General features: G+C 40.2%; 1 protein-coding gene across 1 annotated transcript; it reads right to left on the reverse strand.

The window, feature by feature from the left end:
- Positions 1 to 10,184: 10,184 nt before the first annotated feature.
- On the reverse strand, positions 10,185 to 19,326 carry LOC145436374 (cytochrome P450 4V2-like). The gene is made up of 6 exons (XM_080313719.1): positions 18,319 to 19,326; positions 17,579 to 17,791; positions 16,702 to 16,994; positions 13,553 to 13,787; positions 12,963 to 13,055; positions 10,185 to 10,503 (listed from the first exon to the last, which is right to left on the reverse strand). Exons 1-6 carry the CDS (start codon positions 18,744 to 18,746, stop codon positions 10,224 to 10,226), a joined length of 1,542 nt encoding a protein of 513 aa, XP_080169845.1. The 5' UTR covers positions 18,747 to 19,326; the 3' UTR covers positions 10,185 to 10,223.
- Positions 19,327 to 22,521: the final 3,195 nt, after the last annotated feature.

The following is a 22,521-nucleotide window of genomic DNA, read 5'->3' on the forward strand; positions in this document are numbered from 1 at the left end:
ACTACTTCTTATTTGTTCATTTCAGCGGAATCATACGGTGCTTTTAATTGATAACACTGGCATAGGGTAGGACTTCTGATGCACAGTTTCCCGCACTCATGATGATCCTCATGCTCTTACTGGAGAAAGTAGTAATATAGATTTTGTTAATGAATAACGAAAATGTGATCAACTTTTTCTACTAACGAGGTTCGCAGAATTTTCGCAGCGTTTAATGGGTGCAGATGTTTGGGACGCTACCATATGCTTGTTAAGCGACGACTCATATTTCTGTGAAAGAGTTTGTTAGACGCGGATACTTGATGGCCCGGAACGAAACAATATGGAGATGACTGTTCGCAGCAGCTGTCGGGTACTCTAGTACCGTACTAGAGATCTATATATGTACCCGAAGATAAAATTCGTAAATTATTCCTTGCCGTGCGTACAAAGATACTGCGAAGGCAGGTATCACAAACGCATTTCTCTAGCGATTACCACCGGTCAAGTTTTCAAGAACCGTACCTTCGGTTGATAAGTATATTGGGGTGCGTTCATACCTCCTCAATATAGACCAATACGCTTAGTTGCGGTTGACATTAACGAAAATGTAGTAACATGGCACTGAAATGACAGGAAGTTCACGCTCTAGCACGCTTAGCTGCAGTGGCTACAGCTCCATTTATTTTTGTGATTAATGATCATTGATCCGCATGTCATCAAATAGATATTGTATTTTCATGTCAAGCTATAACAACGGTTCTTAACCTGAGTTCCACGCAACACCAGAGGCTCCATAACCTCGTCTCGGAGGTTCTGCGGAGGTCAAGACACATACTCATACGATTACATACATATGATTTGTGATAATACACCCGTCTTGGTCATCATTGGTTGCAGGCATAGCCCGATCAGTATTGGAATTGTGACTGTTGTGGTGGTACGTGGTGTGTAGTGGCGTACGCGAGGGAGATGAGGGTACGAAATCGAAACTCCACCCTTCAGAAATTCGGATTCTTCCCCTCATATTTTTAAAAGCTAATTTGTAGTTAGGAAATTGGTATCACGCTGTTGCGTCTCGACCGAGCAATACGATGACAAGGTGGATCCTTGCATTTGTTAGCTGGTATCTGAAAGGAAGCAGCAAAAGTCACAATGATTTTCAATAATCATTCATTACGTTTTCGTTTTGTGTGGAAATATTGTTACCATACCTATTGTGTTGATGTAAAGTTCATTCCTTTACCAGTAATTTATTAAATGTGCAGTTAGTGGTGTATGGAGGTCGATTTTTGTTTTCATGACCAAGCTAAAATTTGGGGTTCCGCGAAATCTGGCAGATTAACATACGTGTTAAGCGGGTTACCAAAATTCGGAAGCACTTATCTCTAATATAGGAACATAGCGGTCGCTCCATCAATTTACGTTATGTAAATGGAGAATGATGCAGGCATGATCGACACTTTTTAAAATCATACCATGCTAAAGCATTCACGTATTATATACTGGTACAGCATTCTATATCAGTGGTTCTCAACCGCCGGCCCGCGAACCGGTGCCGGTCCGCGACGACTTTTCTGCCGGTCTGCCAGGTATTTTAAAATTTTATACCTTAATCTCAAGATGCAAAATGTTGATGACTTGTCAATTGATGCCATAAATAAAACATTACCATCAGTATATTCAGAACTTCGTGGGGTAATATTTTGTCTAGAAGCATATTCTAGATGACATGCGTGCGACAAGTACGAGCTGATTCGCTAAACCACGCGGCTTGCACGATCATTCGTTTTCGATTCATTCATTTTGTGGATAAACTCGTATCGCTGTTGCCTGGTGTTTTCGTGTTGCGTATTGCCTTCATACTACGCCTGGTGGTAATTGAAAATGAGCAAGGTAGCACGACAATGTGCTTGGTCCAGTGTTGGGATCAAGTCACTATAGGTTCGAGTCACAAATCAATTCGAGTCAAGTCAATTCAAGTCACGAGTCCACTCACAAAGTCATGTCGAATTTTCGAAGTTCGAGGCATGATTCATGCCATTGTATTTCACGAGATGATTGAAGTACAGATTTATTTACTATGAATTATGAATCCAGTAACGAATATCGAAGTAATGATACATCCAACGGGGCATTGTATGGCTCACATGTACGTAAAACTACTAAGCCACGTCGGTAAATGTCCGCTAAATAGATGGCATAATATGAAATCTCAGAAGTTGAAACGAATTGATATGATCCAATACACAATCCACCTATGCATCCATACAATACAATTGAAGCCCACGCCAATTGTTGACGAGTAATATGTATGTAAGCAATGATATATCGGTCATATTCAAATTATGCAATAGGCTCGTTAAGATTAGTAGGCCTCCTGAGCAGAAAGACACTGCCACGACAACGTAAGCTTTATTCGCTACGTTTGCGGTCAATTTATGTGTGACTTGCCGACGGAGGTGGAGTAAAACCAGGTTGCGCAATCGTTGAACGATTCGTTGCTCACATGCAGTGGTGGCTTTTGGGGTGGGCGAGATGGGCGGTCGCCCAGGCCCCCCTGGTCGAAGGGCCCACCTCTTTGGTTTAACGTTTTTATTTTTCAAGGATTATAATGAATAGATGTGGAAATCCGTGTACCAATCAAGAAGATGATTCGGTACATATGGGTATATTATCAAATCTCTGCACTTGTTAGAAAAGTCCCATATCCCGACAATCATCAAGTCTCTACATGCGATAGAGGTACTTTAGTTAGGTATTTAGTCTGTCCTTGCAACCATGCAATATTAAATATGACCTGATTCAGCGCCTGGCTCAAACCTTGACGTGGTGTGCTGGCTTATTTACTAATGTCAGCCGATAGATTTTCAGATGACTGTGTAGTCTGTTTAGCCTGCACCTGCAGCAGTTCTATCGCTATTTTATTTAGGCCTGAGTCAAAGCAGAGTTTCAGTGTCACATACATATCACGAAATTCCGTTCCATATGGCTCACTGCTATTTAGTTGGTAATGCGAAAGGGAGTCTGGGGGCCGAGCCCCCGCAAGATCATGCGATTTCATACTTATAGACCCCCTCCTGCCCGGGAAGTCTCGCCCGTAGGGCCACAACTGCTCACATATCATATCAGTGTGTCAAGAGCATGTAAGTAGAGCGGTACAGCGAGTTAGTCGCGACCGATTATTTGATGACTTGAGTTTGACTTGAAGAATTTTGCTTCGAGTCAAGAGTGAATCCGCTTTTCCGAAACGCCGGGTCAAGTCAAGTCATCTGAATACTGGCTTGGTCTGATTTCGGAACGCTTTTTTTTATAGATATTGTCGAGCAGCAAAACTATTTTTCGAGTTGGTGTAGTCGGTTAATCCACGGTCTTCTTCGTGAAAGACTGTAATCGACTCTCGGCGCTAGCACGTTTATCTGGGCAAAAGAATTTTACCTCGACTCAGCAGACTATAACTACAGACTATAACAGTTATAACTACCGTAAAATCACATGAATAGTATCATGAACAAAACTCTCTGTAGTAGCCGACAAGATAGCGTAATGGTTAAGCGTCCAGCTTCTTGAGCGGTAGGTCGTTGGTTCGAGCCCCGGCCGGGTCAGACCAAAGACCTGATTAGTAACACTGGTATCCATGGCTTCTCTGCTTGGCGCTCATTCATTACTGGGATAGCATGGAGGGGTGGTGCAAGACTTAGAAAGCCGTAAAGGCTATATCTGTACTTCCTTGTCCAGCGGCACATGCACATCATGCACTCAAGGTATGCATATCTACAGATCGTGTCTATGTCTATCATGAGTCGGTGTAAATGCCGCAAAACATCAAGGACAATAATAAACTACGTCCTTTCATTACGCGCAAAAACGGTTGCATACTTTACATTTAGGGTTAATTTCAATTTTTGAAGGTTCACATGTCCGCCAAAGATTAATTGAACTTTTACCGGTCCGCAAGGTGAAAAAGGTTGAGAACCACTGTTCTAGATGAACGCCAAATTGCTTGTATTGACTGTGATAATTGGAATTCTCGCTATTGATACCGAAGCTTTGTGGCGCGAGGTTTTCAATCGCCGCAGACGCCGTGGGGGTACTATATATCGTAATGTCAGGGCGGGCAACATACGGCCCACGGACAGTTTTCCGTCTTCCATGATAATGTGGCCGGCTGCCCCAGTATGCCGATATTCCCCACTACTTGCTTACCACTTGAAATTGTGGTGACTGTATGTATTATATACGAGTGTGCGCAGCGTGCGAGATTTAACGTTACGCGTAAGTTCGTCGAAGCGAGAAGACTTGCTTTATCGACATGTAAGGTCTCATCAACCCTCATGTTGTTTGTAGTAATCATGGTGATTGCTGACTACAATGGAATTTACACCAGGCCGATATTTAATATTTTTGATTCAGTGACCGCGGACTTGTGGCCCAGCTTATACAGATGAGATGGCGAGGAGGAGCCTAGATAAACCTCCAACATAACCCATTGGTGTTGTAGCGTGGATCATACCACTACGCTATCTCGCCACCTACTCGACCCTAATGAATTGATATCTTGCAAAATTTAGGGTACCGGACTTATCGAACGCCTTGAAATCTTGCACCATTCGTTGATTGATCAGAGAAAAGCATGCAGTCGTGTCAGCTGCTGTATGACAATGTTGTTCTGAAATACATAGTGTCTTCGTCATTATCGACGAGAATTGGCTTTGAAATGACATTGCTGCCGCTAAAATACGATTTGTTCAATGTATATGTGGATAAATGGGCGAATAATGTTTCGATTCAGCAACCCGGCCCGTCAAGGACTTAATTTCGCGATATCCGGCCCGCCGACTGAACAAGTTGCCCGCCCCTGGTAATTTCATAGGACTCAGTTATCAACATGTATATATGCAAGGTTATAACCAACTCACAAGGCTCCAAGTCATAAGGCAATCTTTGACTAGAGTCAAGTCGAGTAATTTTCAATTCACCACCGATTCAAGTCCGAATCCAATCGGCGAGCAGAGGATCGAATCTGAGTCATGTTATCATCACTCAAGTCCGAATCCAAGTCAATATATTGACTGCTCAGTTTCAAGTTGAATTCTTCTTTTATCCACTATATATAACGCTGTTTGGTGATATCGAATCACAAATAGTTTGCATTTATAATATAGGAATTTTCCTGATTTTAGCAGTTTCTAGTTGCATTTTTAAGCGAGCCGAAGCAGGTACAAGGAGTATACCGATCACAAACATCACGCATTTAAACCCCGAAACTAGTACCAACAATTTATATGTAGAGCTCTTGAATTTCCAATATAATATATTCCTAATTAGTAATTGTTGTCAAATCACATATTCTGTATCGTATCAAGTCAAACCAACCTCGGATAGTTTCCACATGACGCTTTAAAGCAATGCGAAAGTTGACCGATATCAGAAACTATATCGCTGTGAGCCCAATGATTTTTGTTCAGTATCGTAATCGATTGTATCATTTACGCACGGTGAATTGGTGTCAAAGCAGCAGGATAAATTATACCATACACTAATAGGCCTACAGATAAGAGTGAACTGCAGTACGTCCATATAGCTTATCATTGTAATCCATCTCTATCCAGCCTTGCAAATTACTCTTGCGAAATTACAATAGAAACAAAAATAGGCTATACATGAGGTAGCCCACATACACTTCGTACTCGTTCACCTTTCAATTATGAGAACAAATGGAATATACCGCAGGCACTCTTTCAGCCCAAGTTCCGTATAGGCTACATCAAATTTTTCAACTCCTAAATTGGTAATTAGCTTCAGGATGTCTGAGCCGAGGGCCTCATCCTCATAGTCTTGGATTGTAGTTTGCATTTAAGTAGAGTTACCATGTGTCCTCATTTATGAAGATTTGTCCTCCTCTTGCAGGAAATCAAAACTATCCTCCGATTACGGCTAAATGTCCCCCTTTTTGAATATAGGGCCTCTTTTATAGTAATGACAGAGGCTGATCTAAAAACAACTCCCTATATCACGCGAGATCTGTAAAGCGGACTGGAAGAATGCACCAAATGCGATAGCTGCTAATCAGTGTTGGGATGACTCGAGTCATGACTTGACTCGAGTCAGACTCGAGTCATCTTTTTCGTATGACTTGACTCGACTCGAGTCACTTTGCTAAAATGACTTGACTTGACTTCACTCGGCGTATCAAAATGTGGATTGAAGGAGCAAAATTTACGAGTCAATTTCAAGTCATCAAGTAATCGGCGTCGATAAAAATCATTGTATCTTGCATATGGTCGGGTTGCTCGCGAAACGCTCGTGCGACTAATCATTCAATGATCGTGCGTTTCACTGTGCCTCCGTTGTTCTTCCCCAAATAAATTGACCGCAAACGAAGTGATCGAAGCTTATGCTTATAGCTTACGATGTCGTAAACTAGTATAGTAAAGTAATTTAATAGTAAAATGTGTATTTCTGCTTTCTGTTCTTACCTTAACCCAGGGCCGGCCAACCCGTGGCCCGCGGGCCACATGTGGCCCGCGAGAAGGTTTTGAGTGGCCCGCGAGGTAATTTCCGAAATTTCTAATATCATCAAAAATGGATTGCACAGATTTTGAGCTTGCAAGACCAACCAAAAATTTGATTAGTCTGGCCGCAATACTTGAGATGTGATGACTAAAATATCAGTTCCAACGCACTGACAGATCCATCAGCCATTCACATATTGGTACATCTCCGTACACTACAATAAAGCAGAATAATTTGCGATAGATTTATCAAAGGTAAAAATTTTGTACAAGCTTAGCGCAATATGTTGTCACTCGACTTCTTGTTTTTAATATTGCTGCCCTTTTGTGCAAATGGAAGAACACCTAATGTATCAGATTGAGTCTAACTATATTCGCGATTACGAGACACAGTGTCGTTCATCATATGCGACCTTGCGTTTGCGCTCGCAGTAAGACCGTCCACCGTTAAACCTAGGCACGAAATGATTGACGCATGTTGGTCACAGCTTTCGATATCGATATGTCCATGCGCCGAATAGCCCAGCCCTCGCAAACTTAGCCCATAGCGATATACAGCAGGCCCGCAATATAGTCAAGTGACAATATTATTGACCTATGAACTTCAAAAATTTTTCGCGCTTAGCGCGGATAGTGGCCCGCGCAGAAGTTCGTCAATCGAATGTGGCCCTTTGGCCGAAAAGGTTGGCCAGCCCTGCCTTAACCAACCCTCTGGTTAATTGAAATTGAATTCGAATATAGTTTATATAGTCATCAACCATTGGCGCAGGCTCGAATGTATATTGCATCTTATCAATTCCTTTCTCTATTATCTATTTTGGCTGGTAACTATTAACTGAGGCTATGCAATTACTTACGTAGTTTAGCAGTTCTACGTATATGTGAGCGATACAGCGCCTTCTTGCGTGTATATTTAACTCTATATTCGTTCATTGGTTCAGTATCGATGACCACTGAATCAGTATTTCAGACAGCAAGCAAAATGCAATGACATAATCATGCCTCATACTTCGAAAAGCCAACTTGACTTGAATTGTGATTTGACTCGCGACTTGAATTGACTTGACTCGACTTGACTCGAGTCACCTTTAAAAATCGAGTGACTTGACTTGACTCGAGTCACCTTCGAAAATCGATTGACTTGACTTGACTCGAGTCAAAATGTGCAATGACTCGTGACTCGAAGGTAGTGACTCGATCCCAACACTGCTGCTAATAGAGCTGCAAGAGCCATCAAACTAACTGAAACAGGCATATCAGCTATCAGCGATGTATTATGGATAGAATGATGCAAGGACTAACTATGCCTCAACATATGTCTAAATATCGATCGATTTCTATATAACCTTTCATGCTACAAATTACCAGTGTTGGGATGACTCGAGTCATGACTTGACTCGAGTCAGACTCGAGTCAACTTTTTCGTATGACTTGACTTGACTCAAGTCACTTTGGAAAAATGACTTGACTTGACTTGACTCGGAGCTTCAAAAGTGTGCATTGACTCGGAGTAAAATTTACGAGTCAATTTCAAGTCATCAAGTAAACGCTGTCGAATAAATCACTGTATCTTGTGTATGTTCCGATTGTTCGAGATACGCCGGTGTCACTTGCAAGAGCAACCAGTCATTCACTGATTCTACGTTACGCTGATCCTCAATTGTTTCATCACAAATAAATTGACCGCAAACTAAACGATCACAGCTTACGTTGTCGAAGTATATAGTAGTAGAAGATTAATCTAAATAAGAATGTGTCTCTGTTTCTTGGACGGCTCAATGCTTACGTTGCGCAGTGCTCACATTTACCAACCCGCTTGTATGATTTAAATCGAACAAATATAGTTTGTGCGTTTATAATCTCAGGGACGTGTAGACGGGTAGTGTAGGCTATTATGTATCATATCAATTTGTTTCGACTTCTCGAAGCTTCGCATTAGGTCCTCTATTTTGGCTGATAACTGACTGTATCATGTAGCTGTACAGTTACTCCCGTATTTTATCAGCAGTTATACGTGTGCGTGAGGATACGTCTTTTTGCATTTATATTTACCTAAATATTCGATATTTGATTAAAGATAAATGATCGTTAAATCTGTCTTCAACGCGGCTAGTGAAATGTAATGACTTTGAATCATCATTCGTACTTCAAAAATTCAATTTGACTTGAATTGTGACTTGACTCGTGACTTGACTTGACTTGACTCGTGACTTGACTTGACTTGACTCGAGTCACCTTCAAAAAACGAGTGACTTGACTTCACCCGTGTCACCTTTGAAAATCGGTTGACTTGACTTGACTCGAGTCAAAATCTGCAATGACTCGAGATGACTTGTGACTCGAAGGTAGTGACTTGATCCCAACACTGCAAATTACTGGATCTGCGAGTAAGAATATTGGGCACAATATTCGATGTTTGCTCAAATAATTCGGTCGAAGGTTAAATAAATATACTAGCGCACTGTTTTAACGAATATAACAAGGCCTGTTGAAAGTTAAATATTTAAATAATCCATTGTTGGTACAGCTGTGGAGCCTGTTGTGCGGACATAGTGCTGTTACAATATTCGATGTTTGCTAAAATAATTCGGTCAAAGGTTAAATAAATATACTAGCGCACTGTTTTAACGAATATGACAGGGGCTGTTGGAAGTTAAATATTTAAATAATCCATTGTTGGTACAGCTGTGGAGCCTGTTGTGCGGACATAGTGCTGTTACAATATTCGATGTTTGCTCAAATAATTCGGTCGAAGGTTAAATAAATATACTAGCGCACTGTTTTAACGAATATAACAAGGCCTGTTGAAAGTTAAATATTTAAATAATCCATTGTTGGTACAGCTGTGGAGCCTGTTGTGCGGACATAGTGCTGTTACAATATTCGATGTTTGCTAAAATAATTCGGTCAAAGGTTAAATAAATGTACTAGCGCACTGTTTTAACGAATATGACAGGGGCTGTTGGAAGTTAAATATTTAAATAAATACTATGTCCGCACAACAGGCTCCACAGCCGTACCAACAATGGATCATTTCGGCGATTAAACATTTCTATAGTAGGGGTTCTTAACCACGGGTCCGTATAGACACCTTCGGAGTACAAAATACCACATCGAGTGCGACGATGTCTATTGTGGAATTAGGCCTATATGCTATTTAGAGCTTGAAATTATTTTGTAAACCAACAAGAAGTGGAATATTTTTTGAAGTAATTTATTCAAATGAAAAAATCATTAGCGCTGAGAGCCATTTTGTATGAGTAGGCTTTGTCCTGTCGCTTGGTGTCTACAACCCATTATTTTGACAAATTAAAATTTGCCCAGCACCAAAACAATTTTATTCAAATGTATGAAAATATGAATTTTCTTGCCAAGCGTGAATAGTACATTAGTAAATTACATTTTCACAATGTTTTTGGAATGTCTGTTCACAAGGACCCGTCAAAAGAAGCCTACTTGAGTAGTATACATTGAATACCCCTATTATTGATACTGCGGCCTGTGGCGTCATCAAAAACTAGGAAATTGACGCGATCACATTTGAGTTTGAGTCCCTGGTCTAGACCGTAGAAGTGTGGAGCTGTCACTCCAAAACGAAATTCCCCACCCTATAGTGAATAGACCTACAATTGTATAAATAGCAAATATTCAACTAACTGTGTCAGTATTTAACCCCCGCTATACACCAGCTGCAGTGAAAACGAAGTATATCATAAGGTCCGGATATATTTAAACTGTACCGTAGGTACATTCTATGTGGAGCCTAGGAGTGAGCTTGACCATGATTCCTGACCCAGGCCTGAGTATTACGTCGCCAAACAATGTTAAATTCTCCCTTCTATCACACGACGTCACAGTAAATCTTCTCAGCAAGTGCGCCAGCACCACCTTTTCCTCCATCATGGCAAATTTTTGACCGATGCAGTTTCGCGGTCCGGCGGAGAACGGTATGTAAGAGTACGGATGCTGACCATCAAGTTTGTCAGCCGTGAAACGGTCGGGATCAAATCTGTGTACATCATTAGATTGCAAGTAAATGTACCGATAACTTTGAAACCCTACCGACAAATGTTTGTAAATCTAGGTGATGCTCTCCTCAAAAATGTACTATGGTGAAAAAATCCTCTAATTGCGCCATGCGGTTCTTCTAACTTTATTTCTGGACTTGTCATAGCAGTTTATAAAGAGCGAACTCGGAAGTTTTCTCAGGTGGTTATGTGTCGACGCCCTACCGCGAAATTTGGGGAGCTGATAAATAATAAAAAACGGAATCACTTCCGACTAGTCCGAATCATTCCGTTTCATGTTGCTATTAGGGATGGGGTGAGCCTCTGAAAGGTTAAGGTTCGTGTGAACGCGAACGTTAACGTAATTACGTCACGTGACGTCATATTGCTAATTTTAACCCTACATTTCAGTGAAGTGATATACATTGATGTAGGCAATACCTTGCGACGACTTGTTAAACGTCACCAAATGCATCAACTGGAGCAATCAAATAATATAATAATCCCATAAAATTAATATCTTCCGTCGCTTTGCCAGCAATCTCGACGCGCACTTGCAAGGAATCGTAAGATTACGCCTTAACGCCTCACGCCCAAACCAAGCAATGTATTTGCCGTCTGAGTGTTCCTACGTTAATGGTGAGCAGAGTGAGGAGCTGGTTTTACCCCATTGCAAAGTTATACAGCAGTAGCCAGTAGCCATGATGTTGTGTGATTGCGGGTCAAGTTCACAGCAAGACAAACAGAACACTGGATATTTCGAGCAAACTTTTGTAACAAAGCAGATGAAATTATTGCGATTGTCAAGGTGCATGCTCGTTTTGTGTTGATTTTTATGCTGCCGACGTCATGCATAGATTGGCCCGCAGTGGAAATGCAATAAATTTTAACTAAATATGTTATGATGACGTGAAAATTGTAATATATGAAAAAGGTTCACAGTGCAGAACCTACCAAGGTTTGTCTGTGAGCGCGAACCTTGGAATTTCGATTTACATCATCCCTAGTTGCTATCTAGTTTATTTGCTCCATTAAAAACTAAATGATAACGATAAGGGTCACAATTTCACTAGTGACCTATGTGAGGGCTGAAAATAAGGCAGAATAATATATTATTTTACAATAATTTATAAAGCGCCGAATGCAACAATATATCATTGCTAAACTAAGGCGCTGTTCATAAAAGGCAATAAAATATCAAAGCAAACGATATGTATATAAGACGGAGTGAGTAGTTGTAGGGCGGAATGAACATTACCGTAGTTCAAACGCTCGTGTGAATAAAATGGTCTTGATTTTGCGATTGAAAACATATACTGAGTCAGATAGTCCGATAGTAAATGGCAAGATTGTTCCTCAGAAAAGCGGCCGAAAAAATTTAGGTTCTTTCCCAGTATTTCTATGTTTTGACTCTTGGCACTGAAATAGTTTTTGCGACTGAGAGCGTAGCGCCCTTTTGGGATTGTAGATTGTCCCTAGCTCATGTAGATATACTGGTTCACTTCCCTCCATGCATTTGAAAACACACGGAAGAAGCTTGTATTCAGACTTATGGGAATCAAATGAAGCGATCTACGGCGTTACGTGATCACGATTCCTTGAACGAGTTACCAAATGATCCACGATGTTTATTTTCATGCTCTGTAGCTTGTCGACGAATTTTTGGTTTTAGCAACAGATTTTAGCAAGGACTATGTAATTTTATAGTCAGCAATAGTTTCATCATTAGCGTTTCATGGACCTTTAAAACTACTCTGCGGACCTGCAATGGGTAGGCCTACATGGATCCTTGGTTTGGAACCAATGGCCTAGCAGTACAAACGACACTGGCCGGAGTGGTGGTGATTAGGAACTGACGAAAGTAGAGTAGACTTGGGATCAAAGATAGGGGCAATATGAATACGATACCAATATGGCCATAAACACCGATATCCTGAAAAGGATCCCGGCCCTTTGGACTTCTGACAAAAAGATGCGCGATATTGAGTGGTGCGTGATAGTAGCTCTGTGCCCGCTAATAGCAACAAAACTGAAGGTGAGGATTTATTGGATATCGGTTAGAACAAATCTGTTGTAGGCTACCAGTCGAGGATAGCTGGTCATGGAGATCAAGCCACGAGAATGCACTTCAGATTGCTCAACTAGACGGTTGCTAAAGTTACTGCTAGAAGTGTACATATTCGACTGGATAGAAAATTGATATATCTTGGGCACAGCCCTCGTAGAACCCGTCTACCCCAACATGAGATAAGCAATGAAGGTCTCATGGGTATGTAAGAATGAAGGATATGAACTACATCGGCCAGAGGATGCTTAAAATGACGATCCCGGATAATTAAGATACGGCCGTGAAGGAGATAAAAAAGCACACGGTCGAGGTAAGAAATGCAGAGTAGTGGTAACTCCTTTGCATATGCCCAAAAGATGGAGAGCGGCAAATAAACGCTTCTACGAATCTTACTTCTCTGGGTCTGGCCAATATTTATCCAAGTTATTGATTAACTGTGGAAACACGGCGCACTGTGTCCCCGCTGGAATAGTATGTCCATCCATTCTAAATTGAATATAGAGCAATATTCAAATAATAATATCTATATTAATAAATTGACCATATTTCTCTCCTATTGAGACTAGCCGCAAAAGGCGACAAACTAGCAGAGGTGATCAAACTAGTCATCGTTTGTACTCACGTAGAATTAAAAGTCTACTTAGGAACGAGTTGAAGTAGCGATTTTCAAGTAAGTGAAGAAGTAAGTATATTCTCAGCATAAACTTGTCTAAAATCTGAAACTCTTTGCCAGAAGTGGAAGTGAAAAGTAGCAATAACCTATACTTGAGTACTCTGGAAAGGTAGAAGTTCTTTGTTGCTATATGACAACCTTTGCTAACTGTAAAATGGGGACGTGGAGTGCTTCTTAGTCCGATGTAGTTTAGTTAAGAACTATTAGGCATATGGTGCTCGACTTTGGACTCTAAAGTAACATGGGCGTCCGATGTTGGTCAATTTGTCTACAATATATGTTGATGTTTAAAGGATTTATCGAAACGTACACACACTCGGTACTTGTTATCCTTCCAATCACAGGAACGGATGGAAAATGTCTTAGGCATTCTTTGAGCACAAGTTCCATATACTTCATCTTCTTCAGATCTCCCATTGTAATTGGTCTGTCGTTACCTGAGCCCAGTACCTCGTCCAGCTCATATTGGATTTTAGTTTGCACGTCAGGATGACTTCCGATCAGAAACAATGCCCACGACATCCCCGCCGCTGTCGTGTCATGACCTAAAACGCAAACTTTGTGTGACTATTCGGAAAGTGCGAAAAATCTTATTGATTCGCATTCGCATACATTAGGGCAGTGGTTCTCAAATTTCTTTAGAGACGTCCTCCTTTATTAATAGTGAAAAATCCCCCCCCTATCGCCATATCACAAAATTCAATTAGAATGCTAGCAATTCTAACGGATAGTTGATGGTATGGAAGGTTATGACAGTTGATGAGAGAATTCTCAAATATGAAATTCAGAGCAGATACAGAGCAAGAACGATGAATTGGAGGTAATACTTTTAAGTGACCGCAGCTTCGCACCCTCTTCAGATGCTCCCACGCCAGTTTGAGAACCACTTCCTTAGGGAATAGATCAAGAGCGGGTAACATATGGTCCACTGGCAGGATCCGGCACGCGAAGGGATTTTGTCCGACCCGCGGTCAGTTTTCTGTCTTACATGATAGTGTGGCCAGCAGCCCCAGTCTTCTGAGATTCCCCACTACTTGCTTACATTCGTCAAATTTTAGTAACTGTATGTCACTATACACATGTATGCGCAGCGAGCAAGGGTTGAGCTTACGCGTAAATTCGTCGAAGCGAGAAATCTTGCATTATCGGCATTTACGATTTACTCAACCGTAATGTCATTTGTTGTAATCATGGTGTTTGTCGCCTACAATGCTCATTTACACCAGGCACATATTTCTTATTTTTGATTCCGTAACCGTCGACTTGTAGCGCGGTACACTTCTAGGCTTTATAAGACACCGCTTATGCCAGGGGTCGATAAATCAAACGGGTCGGGGGCCACTTTCAAATTTCGTTGAGGCCGCGGGCCGCATGAATTCAATATCGAGATTTAAAAAAAGGCCACATAGTTGAACGGAACAAACACGCTATCTCGTCATCTACTTAACCCTAATGAATTGATATATTGGTAAATTTGGGGTACCGGGCTGATCGGACGCCTTCAAATCTCAATTAGGAATTACTTCGTGTGTTGATTGATCAGAGAGAAGCAGACATGGTGGTGCTTGTACTACAATGCTGTTCATAAATCCACATTGATCTCGTTATTATTGACGAGAAAGGACTTCGAAGTTACATTGCTGCCGGTGAAATACATTCATTAAATACGATTTATTCCCTGTATATGTATATAAATGGGCGCATAATGTATCGATTCAGCAATTCGACCCGCCAAGTTTGAAATTTCCCTATACCCGGCCCGCCGACTGGAGAAGTTGCCCGCCCCTGGAATATATGCTCTTCAACATAACAAGCTTAAAATAAGACAAATTCCGATAAAACTGGCTACTTGGGCAAACAAATGCGCAGTGATGGTCTCTTATGTTCAGTACAGAACTCGATGTCACACGACATTTCTAGGATTGGAAACTCGAGTGAAATGCCTTGGTAATAGCATTTCCCGTCATTTCCTGATAGTATCGCTTATTAATGGTATTGCGTGGTACGCATGAAGCGTGCCTTCATCGTGGATCGGTATGCTAGCAATTGGAACATTTGATCGTGTGAATGCGTTGTTGGTTTAATTAATATTCTTATTCATATGGACTTGCCGGAACTGATGGTACAGAACATAAAAATTCATAGTCGTCCCTCTCCAGTGCATTACATCACCAGAGGTTTCTCCGAGATAAAAACAAATTTCCATTATATATTGCAGTTTCGCCACTCATAGTGCTTCAGTTACGTCAGTGTTTCTCAACCTTCTTGTCTTCATGGACCCTTTTTTGACCGTCACGGACTTTCGCGGACCCACTCCAGTTTTCGTTCAAAATCAGCCCAATCATCGTGCAACCGCCATATGTCTTATGCAAATATTAATTGTAGGCTAGTTATGAACAGCCACAAAATGTCTTTTAGTTCAAATAACATCACGCTATATGTAAAAATAGGGTAGACTTTTATTATTTCGAGCGAATTTTGGAGCTGTATTTATTGTCTCGAAAATCCGCGTCTTCGATTTGATATGAACGAGTGCCGAAAATCCATTTCCACAAAGATAGGTGGTGGCGAATGCAATATTAAAGCGTAACGCTTCCGACGACAGCCTTTGGTCTGAGTTTTTAAATGAACATATCACGCCCAGCCTGGTCTTTTCCGTCTATCATCTCATCTTTAAGTTTTAGTGGTTATATCACAGAAGAAATGGATTTCGTGGAGAGGTTTCAATTCCTTCATTGGGAGAGATTAGGAAAATATCGGGAATTTATATTTCAAAGGACTGATTACTAATTTGCTGAGATTGAAAATTCCAAATCCAAAAAGTTTTGCAAACATTTCGAAGTCGCCCTGTTTGACCGTGCTAACTCCAACATTTAAACGTTTCTGAGCGGAAATACGTTTGCATCGGTGGGCTTATGGCAATTTGACAATAAAAATGAGTTTGCACTGTCGGATATTTTTCTCAGATGACCATTTTAATGATGTGAGTCCCAAAGTTTTAGCAGTTATGAAGCGAAACTGTCTCATGTTATCCCTACTGAAGAACATGCAAATTAGATTATCAATCATTTTACAAATTTTAAGGTTTGGCGGATCCCCTGAAAATGCTTCGTCGATCCCCGGATGAGAACTGCTGAACTACATTGTCCATTTATAATTCAGACCAGGCCGATCGCTTTTACGATGAGGGCCCAGCTGCAGAATTTTAGCACGGTCCACACACGGTCTGTTTTTCTAAGACATCGCTAACACGGACCGGAGGGCAATGAACAGGCTCTAAATAGCGATTTTGAATTTGGACCGTTATGTATTGGGTCTTTCTAAGAGTTGAACTTCTTCTCAGGAAAGTTTCGAAGTGTATTTAAAAAATATATTTCCATACTATAACAACAATCTCTGGTGAATTCGAATGAAATAAGAAACCAAATTGCTAATACCACAAACTAGTGAATTCTTCACCTTCAAACATAAAAGTATCAACCTCTTCCTGGATATCTCCGATACTAAGAATTTTCCCATTATCAGATGACTTCAGCAGCAAATCCAGAAAAGCCAATCTCTTTTTATTTCCGGCAGCTGCATCCAAATTAGAATCCTTCATATCCCTTATACGATCCTTGATAACGCCTCCACTAAAACTATGCAATGTGTCGAGATTTTTTGTGTACTTTTTGCCAATAGGAGTCATCAAGTACACGGAATCCCACCACAGCCAGGGAGATTGAACTCGTTGCCAAACAAGTTCTGATACGCTGAAAAATATTGTTGGACACAATGAGATGGACCAGTATTTTTGCAGTAAGATTTTCGTTATAGATTTCGCAAAATTGGGACTCACTAAAGGTCGTCAAAGTAATCAGTGTTATTATTCGAGTAGAGGTAGAAGTACCATCGTAAACTACTACTCAATTACAGGTATAATTAGCAATTTTAAATACATTTTAAAACTACTTTAACGGTGCGTACAAAATGATGGAAGGAAAATAAGTATTACAAACATAACCAAAAACCGCTTTATACTTTAAAAAATCTATATTTAACAAAAGTAGGTACTGTTGTCCAGAACAATGCAAAGTCCAAGGCGAAGTAGTCTAAAAGAACAATTACTAGAGTAAGTAGTTCAAGTAATCCAGGTACTTGAATACTCCGAAAAAATATTAGCGCTTCAGCGTTTCTGAACAGTCCGAACACGTTTGGGTTTCACTCGAATCGTTTTCCAGTATTGAATGTCGGATTTGTGACATCAATGTGCGTATTATCGATTGACAGCAATATGACAACTAGTATGACCAATAATGACAATAAACAATCGGTATATTGATGTACACAGACTAACCTGTAAACTGCTGACACATAGTTGGAATCGCTATTTTGCTGCGCGTTGACTTTTGTTCCCATAGCCGTTTCACAAATTATGTCAAGAGCGCAGAGTGTCATCGGGTGGAATATGTCAATAGGATCACACGGACTGGCGTTTATTCGCTTTTGTAATTTGTTTACGAAAATCGAAGCTTGTTCGTTCATGACTTCGAGAAAGCTTTCCAATATGCTGAAAACGGCACGTAACTATTATGGATAATTACGTGCAGTATCGCCAGAAACAGTGGTGATCGATCTAATCTTAATCCCTAATTGAGTAAGATAGGATTATTGCCGACTCAAATAGCAGAATTCAACGAGAATATGAACCGCATCGAGCAGAAACAAAGCCGGATTGGTTCGAAAACCATACAAGTTAATAGCAATGAATTTATTGTGGTAGAGGACGTAGAGTCATCAAGTCTTATGCTAGGATTTGATTGCTTGATCCCTAAACATTTCAAAATTGCGAGTCACTGTAGGTGACCATCGCAGTTATAACGGTGCATATAAGTATGCTTACACATAATTATAAACATAATTATTCCAACAGTACTGAGAAATACAAGAGTCAGAATAGCAAGCTTTAAAGGAAATTGCTGGAGGGAAGGTATACTTGACATATGGGCTACTTTGATGACGAATACTTTCGAAAAAAACATAATATGTTCATTTAGAATGACAAAGAGCTGTTTGTATAAAATGTTTGTCAGTTACCTGAAATGGAATGTTGGTGTTAAGAGTTTGCGTCGTTTCATCCATTTCTGCCCGGTCGATGTCAGCAATCCTGTGCCCAGCCAGCCACGCAGGAAGTTATACATGAAGTTCTTCTCCGTGTGCTTGGTGCTCCGGAGAAGAACTTCGGCAGCGTTGGGGCCAACGACTGTTACCAAAGGAATCGGTCCGATGAAGAAACAGCCAACCTCATGACCTTTGCTAATGAAGTTATCTTTCAAACGAGTGGTCAAGTAGGTGTAAAATTTTTCTTTGCCCGCTCTGTATTTGTACACATGACCGATTAGAGGAAGAGGAATATGTGAAAACCTCGGAATGTGTTTGAATCTGTTCCATTTGTTTATGTGATCCGCCAGTATCATGCACGCTACAATGACCAATGCAGCAAATGCGATAGCCGCCAAAGCCATCGAACTAAGCTGAAACAGGCATATCAGCTATCAGCGATGTAATATAGAGAATGATGCAGGGACTAACTATACCTCAACATATGTCAACTGTCGATCCATTTCTATATAACCTTTCATGCTACAAATTACTGGATCTGCGACTACAAATATTGTGGACAGAACTAGTCTTGTAAAACTTTCAACAGCCCCCGTTATATTCGTTAACACACTGAGCTAGTATATTTATTTAACCTTCGACCGAATAATGTGAGCAAACTTCGAATATTGTAACAACACCATGTCAGCACAACACCAAAATATTTTTCTTTGGGCTTCCTTACAAGGCTTTCGACCTATCCCAAGAACCCTCTTCATTCGAAGGAAAATCGTACAAGTTACCTTCGCTCGCAGGATTCACAATAGGGTTGTTGTAAAATAGGCTCTGTCTTTTTCAAATGTCACTTGCTTTATGATTAGATTGTCAGTTTCCCTAAAAACGCTACACTCAAAATTTTGATCAATTCCGACCACTAAAACCCATGCAATCTGAATTTCAAATTTCGATCAATTCTACCGAATTTCTAGGCAACCTATCAATTTGATCACTAAGCATGTGGAATTTGAAGACATCGAACAATGCAAAATGTACAATGCACAATGCACATGTAGGGGAGATGTGGTACCGATGGATCAAAAATTGGAAAGTGATCGCTGGCCCCAAAATGTTTAGCCGAAAACAGCAGATCTTTTGCTGGCTCGGCACTTTGATACAAGCTCTACCTATCGCGCACATATACATGAATATCCGTCTTTTCAAAAAATATTTATGGATGTTCAAAATTTGTTGCTCGAACGTGTCATCGGCCCCCACCCGGTGGGTCCAACGGCACATGTCCCGGGTACCTATGACACATATACCCTAAAACACTAAGATGTGACAACTTTTCTTGCTCAGTATTATAATCTAAGCTACAAGCCAAAGAAGAATGTTTGATCGCAACCGTCGAAAAATAGAATAAATATTAACTCAAATGTTGTCATAAAATCACGTTTCGATTTCAGCTCGGACTTATAAATTTGAGGGTACATACATAATGCCCGAAAATCGACAGTGTGACTTCCAAATACCTCGTTATAGCGATAAAACATCATATGCAATTATTACACAAATATTTTATGTACGTAGGCATGTTTCATTTGTTCGATGATTAGTATGCTTGATTATTTTACTTGATTTGGCTATTGTATCATCGGTCCCCACCCTAAGAATTTTATACATAAATTGAAAAATATTCCACTCAAGGAAAGTAGTGGAAAAATAGAGGTGCCAATAAATAGTCTGATACAAGCCCTAGACTTCACAATAAAAATGATTGCTGGTTTGTTCGTGTTGAAGGTTACAAAGAAAAATGTATATATCGATCTAAATTTAGTTTACACCCCCCAAAACCAAAAACATCTGAGAACAACCCATAGCTCACGCAAGTCCAATTTTTTTGTGTGTGAGGAAATATTTTGCCAGCATGCAATTGTAGACAAGTTCACGGAGGGTAATCATGGAATTATCAAAGAGAATTTTCAAAGTATTTTCGGTCGCAGTGATCCATCGGTACCACATCTCCTCTACCTTGCTTAAGCGAGCAGAAGCAGGAACAAGGAGTAAAGCGAACACCAACATCACCCATTTAAGCCCAAAAACTAGTACCAACAATTTATATGGAGAGCTCCTGAATTTCCAATATAATATATTCCTAATTTGTAATTGTTGTCAAATCACATATTCTGTATCGTATCAAGTCAAACCAACCAGGGATAGTTCCCACATGACGCGTTAAAGCAATGCAAAAGTTGATGGATATCAGAAAACTTTATCGTTGTGAGCCCAATAATTTTGGTGCAGTATCATAATCTATTGTATCATTTACGCACGGTGAATTGGTGTCAAAAATAATACCATGCACTAATAGGCCTACAGATAAGAGTGAATTGGAATTCGTCCATATAGCTTATCATTGTAATTCATCTCTATCCACTAGCCTTGCAAATTACCCTTGCGAAATTACAATAAAAAAAGAATAGGCTAAACATGAGGTAGCCTACATACATTTCGTACTCGTTCACCTTTCAATTATAAGGACAAATGGAATATACCGCAGGCACTCTTTCAGCACAAGTTCCGTATAGGCTTACATCAAATTTTGCAACTCTTAAATTGTAATTAGCTTCAGCATGTCTGAGCCGAGGGCCTCATCCCCATCGTCCTGGATTGTAGTTTGCATTCAAGTAGGGTTACCATGTGTCCTCATTTATGAGGATCTGTCCTCCTCTTGCAGGAAATCAAAACTATCCTCCGATTACGGCTAAATGTCCTCCTTTTTGAATATAGGGCCCCTTTTATAGCTATGACAGAGGCTGATCTAAAAACAACTCCATATATCACGCGAGATCTGTAATGCGGACTGGCAAAAGGAAGCAAATGCGATAGCTGCTTAAGTGCTTATAGAGTCATCAGAGCCATCAAACTAAGCTGAAACAGGCATATCAGCTATCAGCGATGTAATATAGATAGAATGATGCAGGGACTAACTATACCTTAACATATGTGTAAATATGTCGATCGATTTCTATATAACCTTTCATGCTACAAATTACTGGATCTGCGACTACGAATATTGTGCTCAATATTCGATGTTGGCTCAAATAATTCGGTCGAAGGTTAAATAAATATACTAGCGCATTCTTTTAGCGAATATAACAAGGGCTGTTAAAAGTTAAATATTTAAATAATCAATTGTTGGTACGGCTGTGGAGCCTGTTGTGTGGACATGGTGCTGTTACAATATTCGATGTTTGCTCACATAATTCGGTCGAAGGTTAAATAAATATTGGCTACTAGCGCACTGTTTTAACGAATATAACAGGGGCTGTTGAAAGTTGAATATTTACTAGTCTTTTAAATATTTAACTTTCAACAGCTCCTGTTATATACCCGAAAACAGTGCGCTAGTAGCCTATATTTATTTAACCTTCGACCGAATTATGTGAGCAAACATCGAATATTGTAACAGCACTATTTCCGCACAACAGGCTCCACAGCCGTACCAACAATGGATTATTTCGGCGATTAACATTTCTATTCTAGGGTTTCTTAACCACGGGTCCGTATAGACACCTTCGGAGTACAAAATACCACATTGAGTGCGACGAGGTCTATTGTGGAATAAGGACAATATGCTATTTAGAGCTTGAAATTATTTTGCAAACCAAAAAAAGTGGAATATTTTAGGATTAATTTATTCAACTGAAAAAAATTATTAGCGCTGAGAGCCATTTTGTATGAGTAGGCTTTGTCTTGTCGCATGGTGTGTACAACTCATTATTTTGACAAATTAAAATTTGTCCAGCAAAAAAAAATATTTAAATGTTTGAAAATATGATTTTTCTTGCCTAGCGTGAATAGTACATTAGTAAATTACATTTTCACAATGTTTTCGGAATGTCTGTCCGCAAGGACCCGTCAAAAGAAGCCTACTTGAATATTATACATTGAATACACCTATTATTGGAACTGCGGCCTGCGGCGTAATCAAAAACTAGGAAATTGGCGCAATAAGATTTTAGTTTGAGTCCCTGGTCTAGACCATAGAAGTGTGGAGCTGTCACTCCAAAAAGAAATTCCCCAACCTATAGTGAATGCACCTACAAGTGTATAAATAGCGAATATCTAACTAACTGCGTCAGTATTTAACCCCTGTTATACACCAGTTGCAGTGAAAACGAAATATATCATAAGTGT

This window comes from Botryllus schlosseri, chromosome 3, assembly GCF_051294905.1.
Source record: "Botryllus schlosseri isolate E-star chromosome 3, Bs_hap1, whole genome shotgun sequence".
Lineage (NCBI taxonomy): Eukaryota > Metazoa > Chordata > Ascidiacea > Stolidobranchia > Styelidae > Botryllus > Botryllus schlosseri.

Bases quoted from the DNA above. Each gene is read 5' to 3' on its own strand.
- LOC145436374 (XM_080313719.1), bottom strand. From the start codon at position 18,746: ATGGCTTTGGCGGCTATCGCATTTGCTGCATTGGTCATTGTAGCGTGC. The intron at 13,056-13,552 runs GTACGTTTCGAT...TATTCAATTTAG, and splicing joins ATAACAAGTACCGAGTGTGT to AATGGATGGACATACTATTC. The intron at 10,504-12,962 runs GTAAGATTCGTA...TGATGTACACAG, and splicing joins TATTGGCCAGACCCAGAGAA to ATTTGATCCCGACCGTTTCA.